This window comes from Aythya ferina (genome assembly GCF_964211825.1).
Source record: "Aythya ferina genome assembly, chromosome: Z".
Taxonomy (NCBI): domain Eukaryota; kingdom Metazoa; phylum Chordata; class Aves; order Anseriformes; family Anatidae; genus Aythya; species Aythya ferina.
This window is the reverse complement of record NC_140299.1, coordinates 13242631-13259534: the sequence shown is the minus strand read 5'-3', so window position 1 is coordinate 13259534 and position 16904 is coordinate 13242631. Positions and strand designations below refer to the sequence as shown.

The window sequence follows — 16904 nt, the reverse complement described above, 5'->3', positions numbered from 1 at the left end:
TTTTACCATTAGTTCCCAGGGAGCAGAGACCTGCACCTCCCTCTCCACCTTCCCTCCTCAGGAAGCACCAAGCTCACCCTTCAGCCTCCCCCCCCCAAGACCAGACAGTGCCTCAACCCCAGCCTCTCATCACTAGCCATGCTTCCCAGACTACCTTCTTTCAGACTCTATTATGTTAGCTATATATATAACAATATATAATACACATAAAATAAAAGGGATATAATGTATAATATCAGCTATTATACCCCACTGTATTATATTTCAGACTCCACAATATTAGTTCAATATACTTAAGGATTTTCAAGGGCCATACATATTAAAAAAAAAAAAAAAGTCTATACAAAACAAAAAACAACATCATAATTCATCAAAGTATGCTGCTGGATTTGAGAAATTAAAGAAATCTCTTTCCTATTCTTCTGTTACAGGTCAATGGGACACTTGAAGGTGGGTGGGGGATCTGAGGTTTTTTAATAACTTACGATACATCACTTCCTATCCAGAAGATACAGAGCTGCTAAATGCTTTAATTTCAGTTATGTATTACCTGATTCAACATATTACCTGATGAATTCTGTAACTACTGGATTAAGTCCCAGAGTTATGTGGAAGTAAAATGTAAAAGTAAGAATTCAGCAGAGTTACACGGTTGAAAAATAAAATAAAAATAAATAACTCAAGCAACCTTTATTTTCTTTTCAAATATTATTCTTATCTCAATTTCACGATTACTATCTTATTTTTTTTCCTTAAATTTATACAATTAACTAGCTAAATAAACAAATATGAAAACCTACACACTTATAAGCAAAATCCTGGCTAGCTGCAAAAAAAAACTTCAATAAATTGTTTTCTACAAGTAGTTTACACTAACTCAACACAGTTTTCCACAAAGAATTTTTGTGAATTCCACTTAGCTTCAGCATTTGTAAAACCAGAGTTACAGGTAACAAATGTACTTGTTTTACAAATAAGATACTACAGTGTTAATCACTTTCTATAGATACTTGAATTCATTTGGCATATAGCTCAGAAACAACACAGTGTCTTAACTCCGGCACATCAAGTTTTGGGGAAGCATCAAACTCAGCCTAAAAAAATTAAAACCTTTCATGATTAAAGGCATCTTGTAATATAGGTTTAAATTTAAAACCAAGATTTCAACCCTTCTGAAGGGGGATGCTCAAGTGTCTTGGATTTGATTTCTGACAACACTGAAATGACTTGAAAAACTATGTTTATTCACATACCTTTACACCACACAATGCCCTGTCATATCAAGTTTCCAAGCTAGCTTGTAATCAGGTAAGCATTAGGTAGAGCAAAAAGACTTGTAATAACTTTCAGAAAAGTATGTCTTGCAGTGCTTCTTTACAATCCCTGAATAAATTTAAAACATTAATGTTTTTGTTTTTTTTTATAGGAAATGCAAACAGTACTTCTTAAAGTACTGCCTTTTCTGAAACTCTATAGTAACTCTCTTGACTACAATTCTCTTTTCACCTGGCATCCCTAAAATTCTTCTCCAGTCAACAAAAGAAACTAATTCTTCAGTGTTGTTTTTTTTTTCGTCTTCACTTTCCAGTTCCATTTCAGCACAATACTTCACACTCATGTCTGACAGTTTTATATTTCCTCTACATCAGCAGTGGCATCTTTGGACCATAGGGAGATACGTGAATTGCTGGCTGTAAAAATTGTATCTCAAAAATCTCAATTGCATGATCCCCTTTTCACCAAATAGCTTTGTTTCTTTCTCCATTGCTCTTCTTCAGCCTTTTCATCCACCACTTTCTCCTGCATCCATATTCCTTTCTTGTCAATTCTACTGGAATTCCTTCCCAAGTCTCAACAGATTCATCCCTGCGAAAGCCAACAATGATACCCCATCATTATTCTCATAAGCCTTTGAAGAAGTGCCTATTCTCTGTGCCCCTTATTCATCTTATTTTTTTCATTTGCTGTATGCCTTCTACATGTTGGCTCCATTCTTCACTGTTCCCGCTGGTGTTTGATTCTCATTCCTTCTCCCACTTTCACTGGTTACTCACCATCACTTAGAGGGAGACACTTGGTCTCAGAACTTCCCTCTCTACAATGTATTTCTACAAACCTTATTTACAACCGCAATTGCAAATAATTTCATGCCATTAAACTACCTTACAGGAAACGTTACTTTATTCTCTATCTGCCTAGCTCATCTTAGTTCACCCTGACATCACTTTGTGAATGTTTAACTGGCTCGATATATTGAAAGCTGTTCCTGACTACCATGTCTTTCCTGGCTACCATATGTTCCTGGCTGCCATAACTTTCCTCAATTTCCCTGGAAGATTTAACCTCTTTTTAATCGCTCATCATAAGAAGATGTCATTACATACATCACAACATGTCATCTCCTTTCCATCATATATTGTAAAATATGCAATAATAAGTCCCAATCAATAACACTATTACTTTGATTTCTTTGCCTTCTTTCTACTCCACTGCCCTTAAAATGGTTCTTTACTTTCAGGGTGCACTGTCAGTTCATTTTGTCTAATTTAACAGCTGTATTTTACCAATGAGCTAAATACATATTCTGCCAACAAAAGTAATTACAGACCATTCACTTAATCCTCAAGCACATCTGTGTTTTTCTCACATAAAGAAAAACAAAGCCAAAAACAACAAAACCACCACATCTCCATTTTCCGTAATATATATGGACATGCTTTAAACTATCATTCAAAAACAACAAAAAAGGATACAAGCGGCAATTCAGTTTGCTCACTGCCTTGCCTTTGTTTCTTCAACACCAAAGAGTTTATTTTCTGACTTAGGCATGTTTTTTTCAGAACACTCAAATCTGACATTTGTTTTATACATGCAGACAGCAGCACATGCTAACCAAGCCCTGCCACACTCCTACCTCAATGCAATAGCCAAGTAACAACAGGGAAATGTTTGGAGTACAGAAAACATTCATGCATCCCTGTCAACTCCCGCATCCCATTCAGCACCAGGCTTCCATACGTAGAAAATCAACTGCACATTTTCACAAATTTTGCCAATTGACAAGCTAATATCTGGCAGTGTGTTGCTTTCTGCTGATTAAAACAGGTGTCCTGACTTGCTCTGAGCTTCTCAAAAATCACTCAGGCTCTTGAAGGTGGCCTTGAATATAAACCAGTCCTCCCAGTAAGAAGTCAGGAATACACATGTACTAACTATGCTTTTGCAAGTCCTGGTGAAGCTGAGCCCCTGTAAAGATCACAGCAGCACACTCTGGTGACCTCTTGGCCTCAATCTGCTCTCCAAACAAGACCACAGGTGTGCATACTGGTGAGGAGAATGAAACAGGCCACAAAGCAAGGATACAGTGCTGTTTCTGGGCTCTTACCAAGGTGTGTGCTGATCACAGCAGCCACATTTGGCCGGCATGAATGTAGCTCTTGGTGTCCATAAGAAACAGTCTGTGATTATACAACGAACTAGATTTTTCTCAGAATATTTCACTGTATGTTTGAACTAGCACAGGACGTTCTAATTTGGCTATCCTATCCCAACCTTAAGAACAATGTATTACACCAAAAATTAAATGTAAATTAAGTTTTAGCACTTTATACAGGTAACTGTTTTAGTGTATAGCCAAATCTGGAAATGATACAGTTACATTGAAAAAGGTGAAATACCATATGTGTACCACGTGGTTCACCAAAGTGAACCATAAAGACATTTTTTCGAAACCTTATACACTGCTTAATATGAATTAAAATTACATGTTGAATGATTTAAGAGTACTCTGTTTAAATAATCTAAGCATTTATATATATTCAGAAACTTTATTAAACTAGAATTTCATTATAAACTTGTGTGCACACTTAGACACAGAGCCGTGCTGCGTATGTATGCATGCACAAAGTGTGAAATCTATCCATATGTGTGTGTATGTATGTATGTGTGTAGTCATGTAGGACTCCAAATCTAGTTCTCCATCTCATGAGAAATTCTTCCTTGGTTCAAGGAAGGCAGCTGTTCAATGGATGTATCTGATTTCAGTCTGTGTAGTATCACTACAGTCATACATTAAATAAAACACAGCTGGATAATGCTCCACCTATTTCACCACCCTCTCCACTAACTGTTTAGCACTAACATCTGTTGAAAACAAACTTTATAAAATAGGGATATAATTAAAAAAAACTTTATTTTAAAATATTTGCACTTTAAGAAGTTCTGCTTGTTAGCAAAGAAAGCCTCATGTATACTCAGATTTTAAGTATGAGATTTATACCTAGAGTTCAGAGAAACTTGCTCACTTAAGCCTGTCTTGCAAAAAATATATTACAAATACTTTTCATTTCATTGGTACAGTCCTGTAATTGCTGCTAAGAGATGGTGTAGGTATGCAGTTCATCTTTTCATGTATAATCACATGAGCACAGATATCTTACGGATTTTCTACAGATGCCATGCAAAATTTTTAATTGAAGTTAACTAGACTTATTATATGTTTTTCAGGAACTAAGGGAACCTTGGGTATTTTAAGGCTATTATGGCCAACTGTTCAATTCAAGCACATTTAAAGTGTATCCTTACAGTAGCACACCTTTTAGCAAACACAGACATGAAACAATCATTGTTTGTTTGTTCTTCTTCCGACTTTTTCTGATTCAAGTCACTATTTCTACAAATAGAGCTACATATAAAAGCTATGCTTCACTGTACTGTATCTTTCATTTTTTTTACACTTCCCAGTTTCTGACAGATTCATGGCAAATATTTTTGTATTTAAAAAATAATTTCTTAATAACATATATCAGAGCACGTTTCAAAATAATTTGTGCTCTTATTCTACTGAACTAAAAAAAAAAAAAAAAAAAAAACTGTTTCTAAGTTTTTTTTTTCTAAATCAAAGTTATGAAACAGGTATACACAAGCATCACACAAAATTAAACTACAGGTTTTCTAGGACGGTATTGAATTTCTGATAGTGGTCAGTGACATAGGAATACACGACAATCCCACAACTATTAAATAGGAAGAATTTGTTATTCATGTTCTACATTAAATCTCTGGAAAATTTAGAAAAATTGTCATATTTAAAATATTTAAGATGAGGCAAATATTTTAAACAATAGTGGCAAAAATTAAGTAAATGAAAAGTTTGCTCTACTACATTAATGAAAAGAATCAAGAAAACTGAAGAGAACAGCTCTCAGTATTTTCTAAAATTCACTTCATAATATTCTTTATGAATATAGAAAGCTTTTTAAAAGTTATGAATTGATGAGAAGCACAAAGTCTGCCAGAAATACATCTAAATATGAAACTGAAAGGAGGTGAGGGGCCTATAAATTAACCCAAGAGAAAAAGCAAGCATATGCAGACAGAAAGTACCTAATCTTCAATCCACAGACTATGATCTGTTCCACAGAGTAGATGTCATTATTTCCTACTTTTTGTTCTTAAATAAATCTATTTGATCAAGTTGTAATTCCTTTGCTTTTGTAAGCATTCGAAAATACGGGACTTTTAAACTTCTCTAATAAAACAAACTTAATGACTATGAGTTGCACAGAAATGTACTTTTCACTGCTTCTATGAAATTCACAGTATAAACCTGCTGTCCATCTCCTCACTACCCTAAAGTGACATACTATAAACCACAATGAGAAACATTTGGACGCCAAAAGAGCTTCCTAATAAACATGCCAAACACAAAAAAGTTTTCTAGAGTTACAAACCCTCTCAGGTTCTAGATAGACAGACAGACAGACAGACATTTTCAGCTTGCTTGAGCAGTACACATACTACAGTACGTAAAAGCCATTTCTCTGATAAGCCAGATGACTCCAGAGCTCACTTGTTGAAGCAGAGCATCCGTCCTTTAACATTTTGTCTCTACATACAAGGAACATTATCTTTTATTATTATTCTCAAAGTTATAAAATAAATATACATAGGAAAATTTTCTGTAAAATAACAGAAGCTAGCTCATGAAGGCTCTTCCATTTAGAAATAATTCATATCAGATTAATATTAATAACACTACAATATTAATACAGCAAATCATGTTTTTAATTAAAGCCAATCACTATTTTTATTTATTTATTTATTTATTTTGGTACTGCTATTCCTCCAAATAGTAGTCCAAAGATAGATACATAATCCTTGTGGGGTAAGCCTTTTTTTCTTTAATCACACATGAATCTGAACTAAAATCCTTTATGCTATTTTCATCAGAGTGTGACAGAGTAAGATTTAGAATTCCTTTCATCACTAGATTAACTAGTGCAAACATTTAGATAGTTCTTAACTATAAACTGTTTATTACATAAGAGAGAAATGCACTTAGAAATATAGCAGGGCCCATTTTATCTTAGCATATGACTGTCAGATTCTTTACTGCAGATAGTTTCAGGGTACAGATAGTGATGTACTGACTAAACCAGGCGTATACAAAAAGGAATAATATATGAATCTGTTAATATTTGCTGCTGGCAAGCCCGTGTGTGATTTCCAGTTTCTGGAGCACAAATACATATGGAATGAAAGGGTGGGACATTATGGATATGGAAAACTTAAGGTAAGTTTGAAAGGGAAATATAGTATATTTGGATATCTTTCATCTCATATTTACACAAGAAATTTCCAGCTGTAGCCAGACTGCCCTCTTCAAAGCATGAAGCATGTTACATACTTCAGGGAAATTGAAAGATTTGCCTGATGTTTAGCTGTAGTACTCATTTCAGCAAATTTAAGGACAGTCATTCTAAATTGTTTCTATTAAATATTGACATTTCATTGGAATACTTTTAATGCTGTAGAGGTGCCCAAAATTATAGGTAAGCAAAACCAAAACAAAATATCCACTGCCAAAGTGATGAATAAATTTTAGCTGGTGTGAAAAGAGCATAATCCTGGAATGCTGTAAACCATCAGATGACAAAGACACATTACAATCTTTGGCTAGAGGAACCAGTAACTGAGTAAGCATAAGCACAGTAATAAAGCTTTTTAGTAGACTGACACAAGACATGCATTTCAGGAATTCAGTACTGAGAGCTATGTCTATGTCACCATATAAGAAAAGCAAGCTGCAACTGTGCAAAGATCCAGCACTGTCCTTCTCCCAAAGCATGGGCATAAATCCCCTCACAGAACTTTCCAATTAATGGAGAAAATATTTACAGCAAGTCTCAGATCTTACTACTAGCTTTCACTACACTGTCTGGCAGCATCAGCTGTAAAATCAATCAAGAACAACAAAATAAAGTTTACAAAAAAAAATCCAAATAAGATTTGGGCTTGCATTCCCATTCCAAAACAAAAGACTCACCCCATTCAGGCCAAAAAGAAGTATTTTACGTGATTTTTATTACCTGAATCTGTGTAATCAGATGTAATGTATTTCTTCAAAGTCTCTCTACTATTTGCAATATTTTTCACCTCTGAAAACTCTGCCTTAAAACATCTCTGCAGTTATACTGCCCACTACAAAACTAAAGCTTACTAAAACCCTTTCAAAGCAGAAGATCACTAAATATAGAAATGTATTTATCTTCCATCTATAAATCATGCAATTATTTGGAAAATACTTTTAACATGACTACCAGTAATTAAAAAAGGTACAGAGCTTAGATCTGCTTAACTTCAGAGCATACTGCAACATCCCACTTTTCTTCCCCTTATTTTTTGAGGATTAGGTGGTTTAAGGGTGTGTGGAAAACTGGTTATTAGGATTACTGCTTGATCACACCACTTTTGGGGATATTCATGTGGGCAGCCTACTAGCACAGTGTTGAATTTCATTATTATTGTGCATTTTAAGTTCTGTAAAATCACTTAGAGCTTTAGCTAAGTAGTTTAAAAGTGATCAAAATACATGAATTATTCTAGAAATTCAAAATCAAAATAAGGTTTTAAGACCTGGAAAAAGAAAACACTGGCAAAGCAATAGTTCAGCAGTACCACAGGAGATGCTTGCTTTGAGCCGGAAATAGCTTAAGAAATAGAATGGAGTAAAACATACAACCAAGTCTTTTATGAAACAAGAAAGAATGAAAATAAAGTTTAGCAGTAGCTATAACATTCTGTCCCTAAGCACTGAATCAATTTATATTTAGTATTATGTTGAAAATCGTTGCAACTCTTCAGATTTGCACTACATAAAAAAGATAAACCTATTACTGATAAATCTGTCAAAGTTAATTCCTAATTACTTACAGTACACCCTCTAGATGCCTAAAGGATAATAAAAATTACTACCCAATTTAATATAGCTAAAAACAAATAAACAGTGACAACAAAAAACAGACAAGACTTCGTGTGCATAAGCTGTTCTTTTGGTTCTTGAAGGCATATAAAAGAACTCACTACTCCTGACAAATTCTGCCTCCCTGACATCCTTATCAATATTTTTGTATCATGGCTGCAACAATATTACCATACAATACAATACATGTCAAACTAAGAACCAGGATTCAGTCTGCATATGCAGCGAAGCTTTGTATGCAATCCAGAGCTAAATGCAACCAGAAAAAGCTGGAAGGAAAATTCTCGTAACTGGTAGCTTCATCAGACGATTTGAAAGACTAACAAAGAAGGTTCACCTTCCTCGCCCTAGTAACTCCCATTTGTCACTGAAAAACATCTTGATCCTTTCCTGTTTAGAGTGGAAAATGAGGAGAGCTTTTTTGTTGATGATTTTAAAGAGATTTTAATCAACTTTAAATCGTATTACACTTTTAAGCTACATATCAGGTATACTAACAGTCTTCACAAAAATTACTTCAGTCTTTAAAGAGAGCTATAAATGAGATACTCCTATTTCTACACAGGAAAACTATGGCATAGAGGTTTACTGATTACAAGACACACTTCATTCTTAATGCTAAAGACTGGCTCCATGGATCACCTTGTTCAGCAATATATATCACTATTGGTCTTTCAGAAATCTCTGAGTGGGCAAGCATAGGCAAAGATGAGGATTCTGAACCTATCTGAACTGCAGGTAAACCTAGTGGTTTTATTGCACTGTCCTGCAAATCAGTATTTTTCAAGGTTCTGTCTTATTTTTACCACTAATGCTCTCCAGTTCTCCACATTTGCCAAACACTTCTCAATGTCTCAGAATATTTAAATTGAGTGTTCTAATGTGTTATGTTATGATTGACTATTTCACACTATTGTTTCCACTACTCATTGGAAGTTTTAAGGAAGTTATTTTTTATGTCCTTTGAAGCTGTTATTTTAAGCCAAGTTGACAGTGTTCATAATATTTCAAACAAGCTGACAGATAGTTCTGCTAATGTGCACTGTAAATGCACATATACATGAACCTTAAAGAAAAACCATGCACTGACTAAATAACACACATGAGAAAATAATACAGATTTATGACAAAACGAAAAAACCCTCTGAGGCAGGTGATTATAATGGATCATGATCGTGCTGAGGAAGTTTGGAGAAAGGCAAGGCAGAGCTGGAATGCATTTGGCTAAGTTCAGCATTAGCAAGTTACCAATGTCAGTGTAATGAAGACCAAAAATAAAAAAAAAAAAAAAAAAAAAAGAAGCGTTCCTCCAAAAGTGTTTTTACTCTCACTGCATACAGCTGGGAGATTTGGAATTGCACCAGAAAAACAGTGGAAGCAGAAAAGTGAATGAAACACTTATGTGCTACTAGTCAGAACTATAGAAGGAAAACTGATCACATACTGAAGTCATGGCCCTATGCACCGCAACACAATTAAAAAATAGCAGATACCTAGACGGCTCTAAGTGCCTTGGAAAAAACAACTAACTCATGACCCTAACTTAAAACAAACAGCTACTTTAGCTTTGACAAGAGAAAAAAAATATATATTATTTTTTAATTAAAATATATTTATATATTCAAAAAGATAATTTAACCGCACCATTCTGGACTGAATTCTACGTTACTGAGAAGTAAACATAAACGATTCTAGGCTGGTGATGGGAAACTCACTGTAAAAATCCACTTTGACTGCAGTGCTCCAGGGTTTACAAATAGTGATTACAATCCAAATCCAGCTCAATATGGTAAATCAGTGCGCAATATAAACAGCCTGTTTCCACTGCCAATGTTTCAATTGTTTAAGTGTTCCCAAGATGCTACCACACATCATCAGGGTTCCTGTAAGTCAGTTGTAAAGGCATCAAGTCAAGTCTGGAGCAGAGGACAATAAACCTGTAACCGGCAGTCAAACTAGGGTTTCAATGGAAAGGAAGTTTTCTGGGAGCTTTGTCAGGCAGCTCCTGCCAGCTTGCACACAGGCATAGGTTTGAGAGCCACTGGAGGAAGCGCGCTTCCTACCAGCACTGCAGCAATGTGCCTGCTGTGATTGAGGCCAAGGAACTGAGTACCCCTTTTGTTCTAGGACAGAGCATTATTAGACCCTCCAACCTAGCAGTGATAGTCACTTTTGCTCTTGGTACTCTTGTTTGCATGACTCTTCTCCTGTGGGAAAGCAGAGGCCTTATGTTTTTCTGGCAAAGAGAAACTTCCCTCTACCTAAGTTGGCTCTGCTTGAGGGTTGTCATTTATTTATTTATTTATTTATTTTACCCTTTTCTGCATCTTAAATAATTAGGCTGGAGTAGGTCAACTAACATAATGGTTTCTGTCACAAATAAGTCTGTCTAGAAACCTTAACAAACTCTGGAGTAACAGGCAGTATGGATAGTACATGGTGTGAGCCACAATATCTGGTAAGAACACCTTCCTAGACTTAGTTTGTGCTGTTACTGTCTCACATGGGAACAATGGTATAATGCTCTTTATATTTGTGCTTAAATGCGAATATGACTTCAGAGAGTCAAAACAGGCCTTTATTGTATCAGCTCTGGCATGACAGTAGGGTGAACTATGTATGTGCCAAATCCATAGTTAAAATAATGATGCCAGAATCATTCCTAATTGATCAAGGATAAGAAATTACAGCAACTATTTTCTGCTTTGAAACACTGGTGGTTTTTGTTACAGACTCAATTGAGTCTTCTCAAGTTAAACACAAATGCTGTCTTAATTTGGACTTTAAACAGAGCTGGTATTGTAGTACAGTAAAAGCTGTGTACACAGTTCTACACTTGTTTCGACAAAGTCAAAGAATATTTGATGGATGAGCATTAAAATTTTTCTTAAATCAGAAGTTAATATATCTGCTATGCATTTCTTCAAGCAGCTCACTCCTGCTTCACAGCTTTGCCTATCTCTCTGTGTTATCTAAAGCTGCTTGTACCCCAAAAAGTGCACCACTTTGTCATAACTTACATTTTCTTGTTTGCCTTTACAAGAATCTCTGTATCCTGTCAAGCCAGTAAGTGCTTTCACCATTCCTCTGCAAGAGTCAATCTCATCCCTGTCCTCCTTTTTCAAACTCGTATTTTGAGCACGTGTTTCTTTTTTTCTTCTTCTTCCTCCTCCTCCTTTTTTATCCCTTCCCAATGGCAATATAAGATGGGGGCCTTTTCTTTTAATTATTGTTATTTCACTAAGTTGCATTTTGAACAGCCTGATTTTAACTACATGCATAGATTTCCAATGCGTACCAACAGTTTTAACTAAGAATGCCACAGAAAACAATCTACACAGCTCCTTTACATGGAAGTCTTGTATGTTTCTTAATTATGCCAACAAAAGTGAAGGCAAAAATTCCTTAGGCTTTAAAAATGCAAACTCAAGGACACTATCAACATCATTTCCACTAGGAAATGACTTTAGTCTTGCTTTGGTATACAGGGGTCACCAGTTGGAAATTGCACAAGATGCACAGGATACGTCTTTAAATTATTCATAATCACCTTAAACTGCACTCAATCAGCATTGCAATATGTCACCTTATAGACACACTAAAGTTCAAAAGGAAAAGCACATGAAAAAGCAGACTACCAAGAGCACTATTGTTAAAACTACACCAGAAAGCTTAATATTTCAATACTGTATATGTTAAAATAAACAACATACACAGGTGATGAAAGCCAGTCTCTGAAAAATTTATTATTCTGTTAGAACAAGTTTACACTTAGGATGAATTCTCAAGCTTCATGCCATTAGGAAGTTTTACTGGGTTTATACTGGAAATAAAAACAGAAATAAAAATAGATGACAATCCAAAAATACAGGCTGTACTTTGAATATGATCAACAGACTTTCTTTTTTCTTTACATCTATACATTTCCCCTTGCCTCCAAAGATCAAATTTAATTCAAGCTTTTTAAAAAACTCCCTAAATTGCCTATTTGCATTTTTAAAATCAAGTGTTTTGAAAGATGAAGTTGAACAGATTAATACAACATGTATTAGTTCAGTAATATTTCCCTCAAACCATCCTTTCCTAATTGTACACTTTCCAAAGACTTATGATGTCAGTTTGATTCTAAGGATTTTTTTCTCCCTCCACCCCTGCCCCCAACTTCTCTATATTCTTACTTTGCCTTTCAAACAAATTGACCCTATTCTCAGTTTCTCCTCCTATACATGCCGTAAGTATTTATCCCATTGACATCGAAGGGATTGGGCATGAATTCCCTGGATAAGATGGGCATACAGCAGATAGTTAGTGATTAATTTAAAAAGCAGTAAAGTTTTGACTGGTGAATTTGTGCTCCACTTTCCAAAATTAAACCTTTGTAACTGGACTGTTTGTAGACTACTACACAAAGCAAAAGCAAGCAGTTCTAAACTTCAAATGATAACATAGTAGTAAGAACTGTATGCCTTCTTTGTCAGACTCATTAACTGCTTGAGATTCAATTTTAAGTTCAGTATCAACAGCAGAAATTACCTACAGAGTATATTTCATAATTTTGCACATTTAAAGAAATTGAAAGTTCTGATTCTGACTTTTTTCCCTCATTCCCATATATTGTTCAAATTTGCCATAGTATTAAATTCCTCATTTTGGACAATGTAATGTCCAAATTTTCTGCATTTGGCATTTAATATGTAGCACAATCCTTGTCTTCACACGCATGGATGTTATTCTCCTCTGCCTAGTATCTGAGTAAATAACTGATTTTGGTATGAAGTTCTACAAATTACTGCGTAATGTATACAACATCTCAAATAAAATATGGAATTACATATTTTAAATTACATAAGAACCAACAAAGTAGAGCTTTTTCTGCATATATTATATCTTAATTGAATAATATTCCAAATATGCATATGTGGCCAACAGCTATATTACTATATTAGTGTTTTGTATTGAAGAGCAGCAGACTGAATGGTCATTCATTACAAGGCAGGGGAAATGTTAAATCTTACCTGTGAGTTATTTAGATTTCAGAGGGAAACAAAGGGTAAAATATCAAAATTGATTTTATCAGCTGCAACATTCAGCCCTTGATACATTAGAAGTTAGTATTTTTATTATGTATACATTACTTACACTCATATTCCTATCCCAGATCTGGATGGAGCCATCTTGACAGCCAGCTGCAATAAGTTTACCATCTCTGCTGTACGTACAAGTTGTAGGAATGACCCGTTTACCTTGAACTGATCGTGGCTTAAATACACTTTTGTGCTTTTTCTCATTGTTAACATCCCATGTTCTCACAGTTCTGGAAAAAGGTTTAAAAAGAGTTGTTTTAGGTGAAGCTAATGGACATAATAGAAATAATCATTTATATGATATCATCAAACATCTTTCACAGCATAAATGGCATATTATATTATTCAAATAAAAGTTGTAATGACAAAATAGCATTGAAGATATGACATAGTAGTCATGAAACTACAGTGTAAGAATCTTTCCAAGTAAGAAACATCATATTCACAAACAAGCACATGAAAGTTAAAAAGAAAATAAAATAAATCCCATTCTTCCCAAATTTTCATCTAAATACATGAAATTATTTCCTACTGGAAGAAATGACTAAAGATTAAAACAAAACTGCCTATGACAAGCCTATTTTAAATTGTGTAGTTATTCTTCGGGCTTTCCTGTATTTTAAAAAGGCATTTTAAATTATTAATTGCAATGTTATTGTAGTTCTTTTGCTAATACTGTAGGTCTTCAGTTCTGAGGTAAAATTGTTCTTCAAATACTTTATAAAGAATTATTGATGCAATATTGTGTTGTGTTTTGTTTTTTTTTTCTTAAGTTGAGCTTTTCCCACATTATTAACAAAATACATCCTTTTTCGTTTAAATGGAAAAGAGTATCTGTCTGGATCTTCAATGTTTCTTAGATACACAAAAACATCCAGATGAGAGAGAACTAAAACACTGAGATACAGGTGGAATCTTTAAATTGTCTTAGATACAAATGTTTTCTGTCCATTTAATACGCTGAGTTCTTTCCAGATAAAAATTCAAAACTCTTCTGGCATCTAATGCAGAGAAGAGTTTCAGGATTTGGCAAAGGAAGTAAGATCATTAATTTAGAAAGAAAGAAATCACTAAGTTCTCAGGACAACCTCATTTGTTTAGACTATACAAACATTGCCTATGATCCAACAGCACGTAATTCACTGGTCTTTACTAAAGCAAATACCACTTCAACAAGGCTGCCATTTTTCCAGAACAAGACACTGCAGCACAGCATTAGCAACTTCCACCAGAGCTACAAGACAGGCTACAAAGCTGACATTCATAATTCTAGGATAAAACTAACAAGAAAATCAGATGGAAATAGCTCGTGGAGTTATATATAATTGCACTTTTAATGACAGTAATGAGACATCAGTAACCTGAAATAGAATGAATCTCCGGTTGTCCATAATAAAGTCAAGATTAGTGTCATTTTTTAAAAGCTTCCTAATCTGTTATCTGTAAGGCATCGTTTTATTGTTTTGTTTGGAGCTTCAGCATAAGACATTCAAGTGTTCTGGTGTTTTGTTGTTGTTTTGTTTGTTTTAAGAAAACATTGGATTACAATGTATTTTCTAGGATCTTACAAAGAAACTTATGCTGCTATATGGAACAAGTTGTCTATCAAGGGCACAGAGTTACCACTCTTGGAGATATTCAAAACCTGACTGGACATGGCCATAGGCTAGGGGCCTAGGTGACCATTGAACAAAATGATTGACCTAGCTTTGAACAGGATGGTTGGATTAGATGATATTCAGCAATTGTTTCCATCTTCAACCATTATGTGATTCTGAGATTCCCCTTTTATTCTCCTCTCCTTGCTTTAGCAGTAATCATCTTAATGTCCTACCTTATAACCTTTTTTTTTTTTTTTTTTTTTTTTTTAAAAAGACTCTGGTCCTCCTCTTTTTAGGGCTCAGTGTCCTGTCAAAACCTCAACAACTTCAGAATAGCATAAAGCATATTCAGACCTTATTCATTTTACATTTTAACTGTCAAGAAGGAACTAACACTTGAATAGTTCTGTCTGTTACATAATATAAGACGTAAAGAAAAAAAAAAAGGTTTTGATCCCTAAATCAACCGTAGTGTCAGCAGATTGGAAGAGAAATCGAAGTTTCTTGCCCTGCTGCTTCTGCTGCAGACAGTTGGTAATACGCCCCCACATGTGAATTAAATGCCCTGTTAAGAAGGCCCACATAGCCTATAAATTGTTTTATAAGTGTTCTCTTAATGTCCCCTCAGCATTTTCCTAATGTCCCCATACCGAATATGTTGAATAAGTTTATTGTTGCCCTGCTGCAATTTGATCTAAGTATAAAACTTCTCTAATAAAGAAAATCTTTTATAAGAAATCACCTATTATTTACAAACAGATCAATCGTTCCCAGAGAGCCCTTAACTCTTGAGCTAAGCCTGAGCCCTTTTCAAGTCAGACCTTTTAAGTGTTCTCATTTTTTACAGAAACACTTCCAGGTTTTATTAAAGAAAAAAACGGACATCATATTACAAAAATACAATGGACAAAATTTCAGGTTACCACATAAACCACTGTGCCCTTGTTATCTGACTGAGTGACCACAAACCACAACATTAGGAATATAAACTATACATGTTTTATATTTTCTTTCAGACTATTGATGGACTAGAAGTACAGGACTCTCTGAAGGATTCCAGAGACACTTTCTCTGCTGCATTATAAGGGCCTTATTGCACAGTCTGAGTATGATGTAGACTAATTTGTTCTGACATTCCTGTTCTACTCTCCATGCTCTGTCAATAACCATCTCAACGTCCTGTCTTTCCTTTCAACAGGCACTTTGATGCTTTGCCCCTTTGTACTGTTTACACTTGAAACTTATTTGAGTCTTTTTCCAGTCCCTTTTCCTCACGACATCTAATCCTTCTCAAAAATTAACTCCTCCCATTCTAGCCAGAAGCAAGGGGGATAAACAAGAAAGGAAGCCCAGAAACCCAAATAATTTATCTTCAGGAGAATGTCTTTAAACTAGCAATATGGCAAACAACTGCTAATTGACATTGCTTCTGTATTTTCTCTCTTCTTGACCATCTGCTCTTGACCATCAGTCTCTATGCTGCAGCACAGCAAAGCCAGAGAATTCAATTCTACAATTTGGAATGTCTTTGTTTGTTTGTATGTTTTAGAGAATATTTTGGACCATTGATGCCTCTTCCTCCTTCTCAGACATAACAAAGTAATAACTGAGATTGCATTACTTTAGTCCCATTTTCATTTCCTATCTTATCCTGGGGTCAAATCTGATTTTTGTACTGAAACTAATAAAAAAAAAAAAAATACCGTTGGGTTCAATCAGATCACTTCTAGGAGACTCCTTTTGAGCTAAAATGCCTCTTATTAAGAATATCTCCTTAGGCCTATAATAAGTGTGGCTTGAAAGAATAATGTTGTTTTACACTCTAGGTTGCAGTACTAGAAGTATAAGATGAATAATATTTACCTATTGATAACTATAACCAATGCATTTTTTGAACTCCACTGAAAACACAAGGCAAACATTTCCTGGCTGAATTTCTATGTCCCTGCCTGTTCT

General features: G+C 34.8%; 1 protein-coding gene across 1 annotated transcript in view; it reads right to left on the bottom strand.

Annotated features, from left to right (window-relative positions):
* Positions 1-16904, bottom strand: part of WDR70 (WD repeat domain 70) — a 139255-nt gene that overhangs the window by 47256 nt on the left and 75095 nt on the right. Inside the window, exon 10 of the mRNA XM_084503670.1 lies at positions 13403-13577. Coding sequence (XP_084359796.1) covers positions 13403-13577 — 175 coding nt within the window. The remainder of the gene's footprint in view (positions 1-13402; positions 13578-16904) is intronic.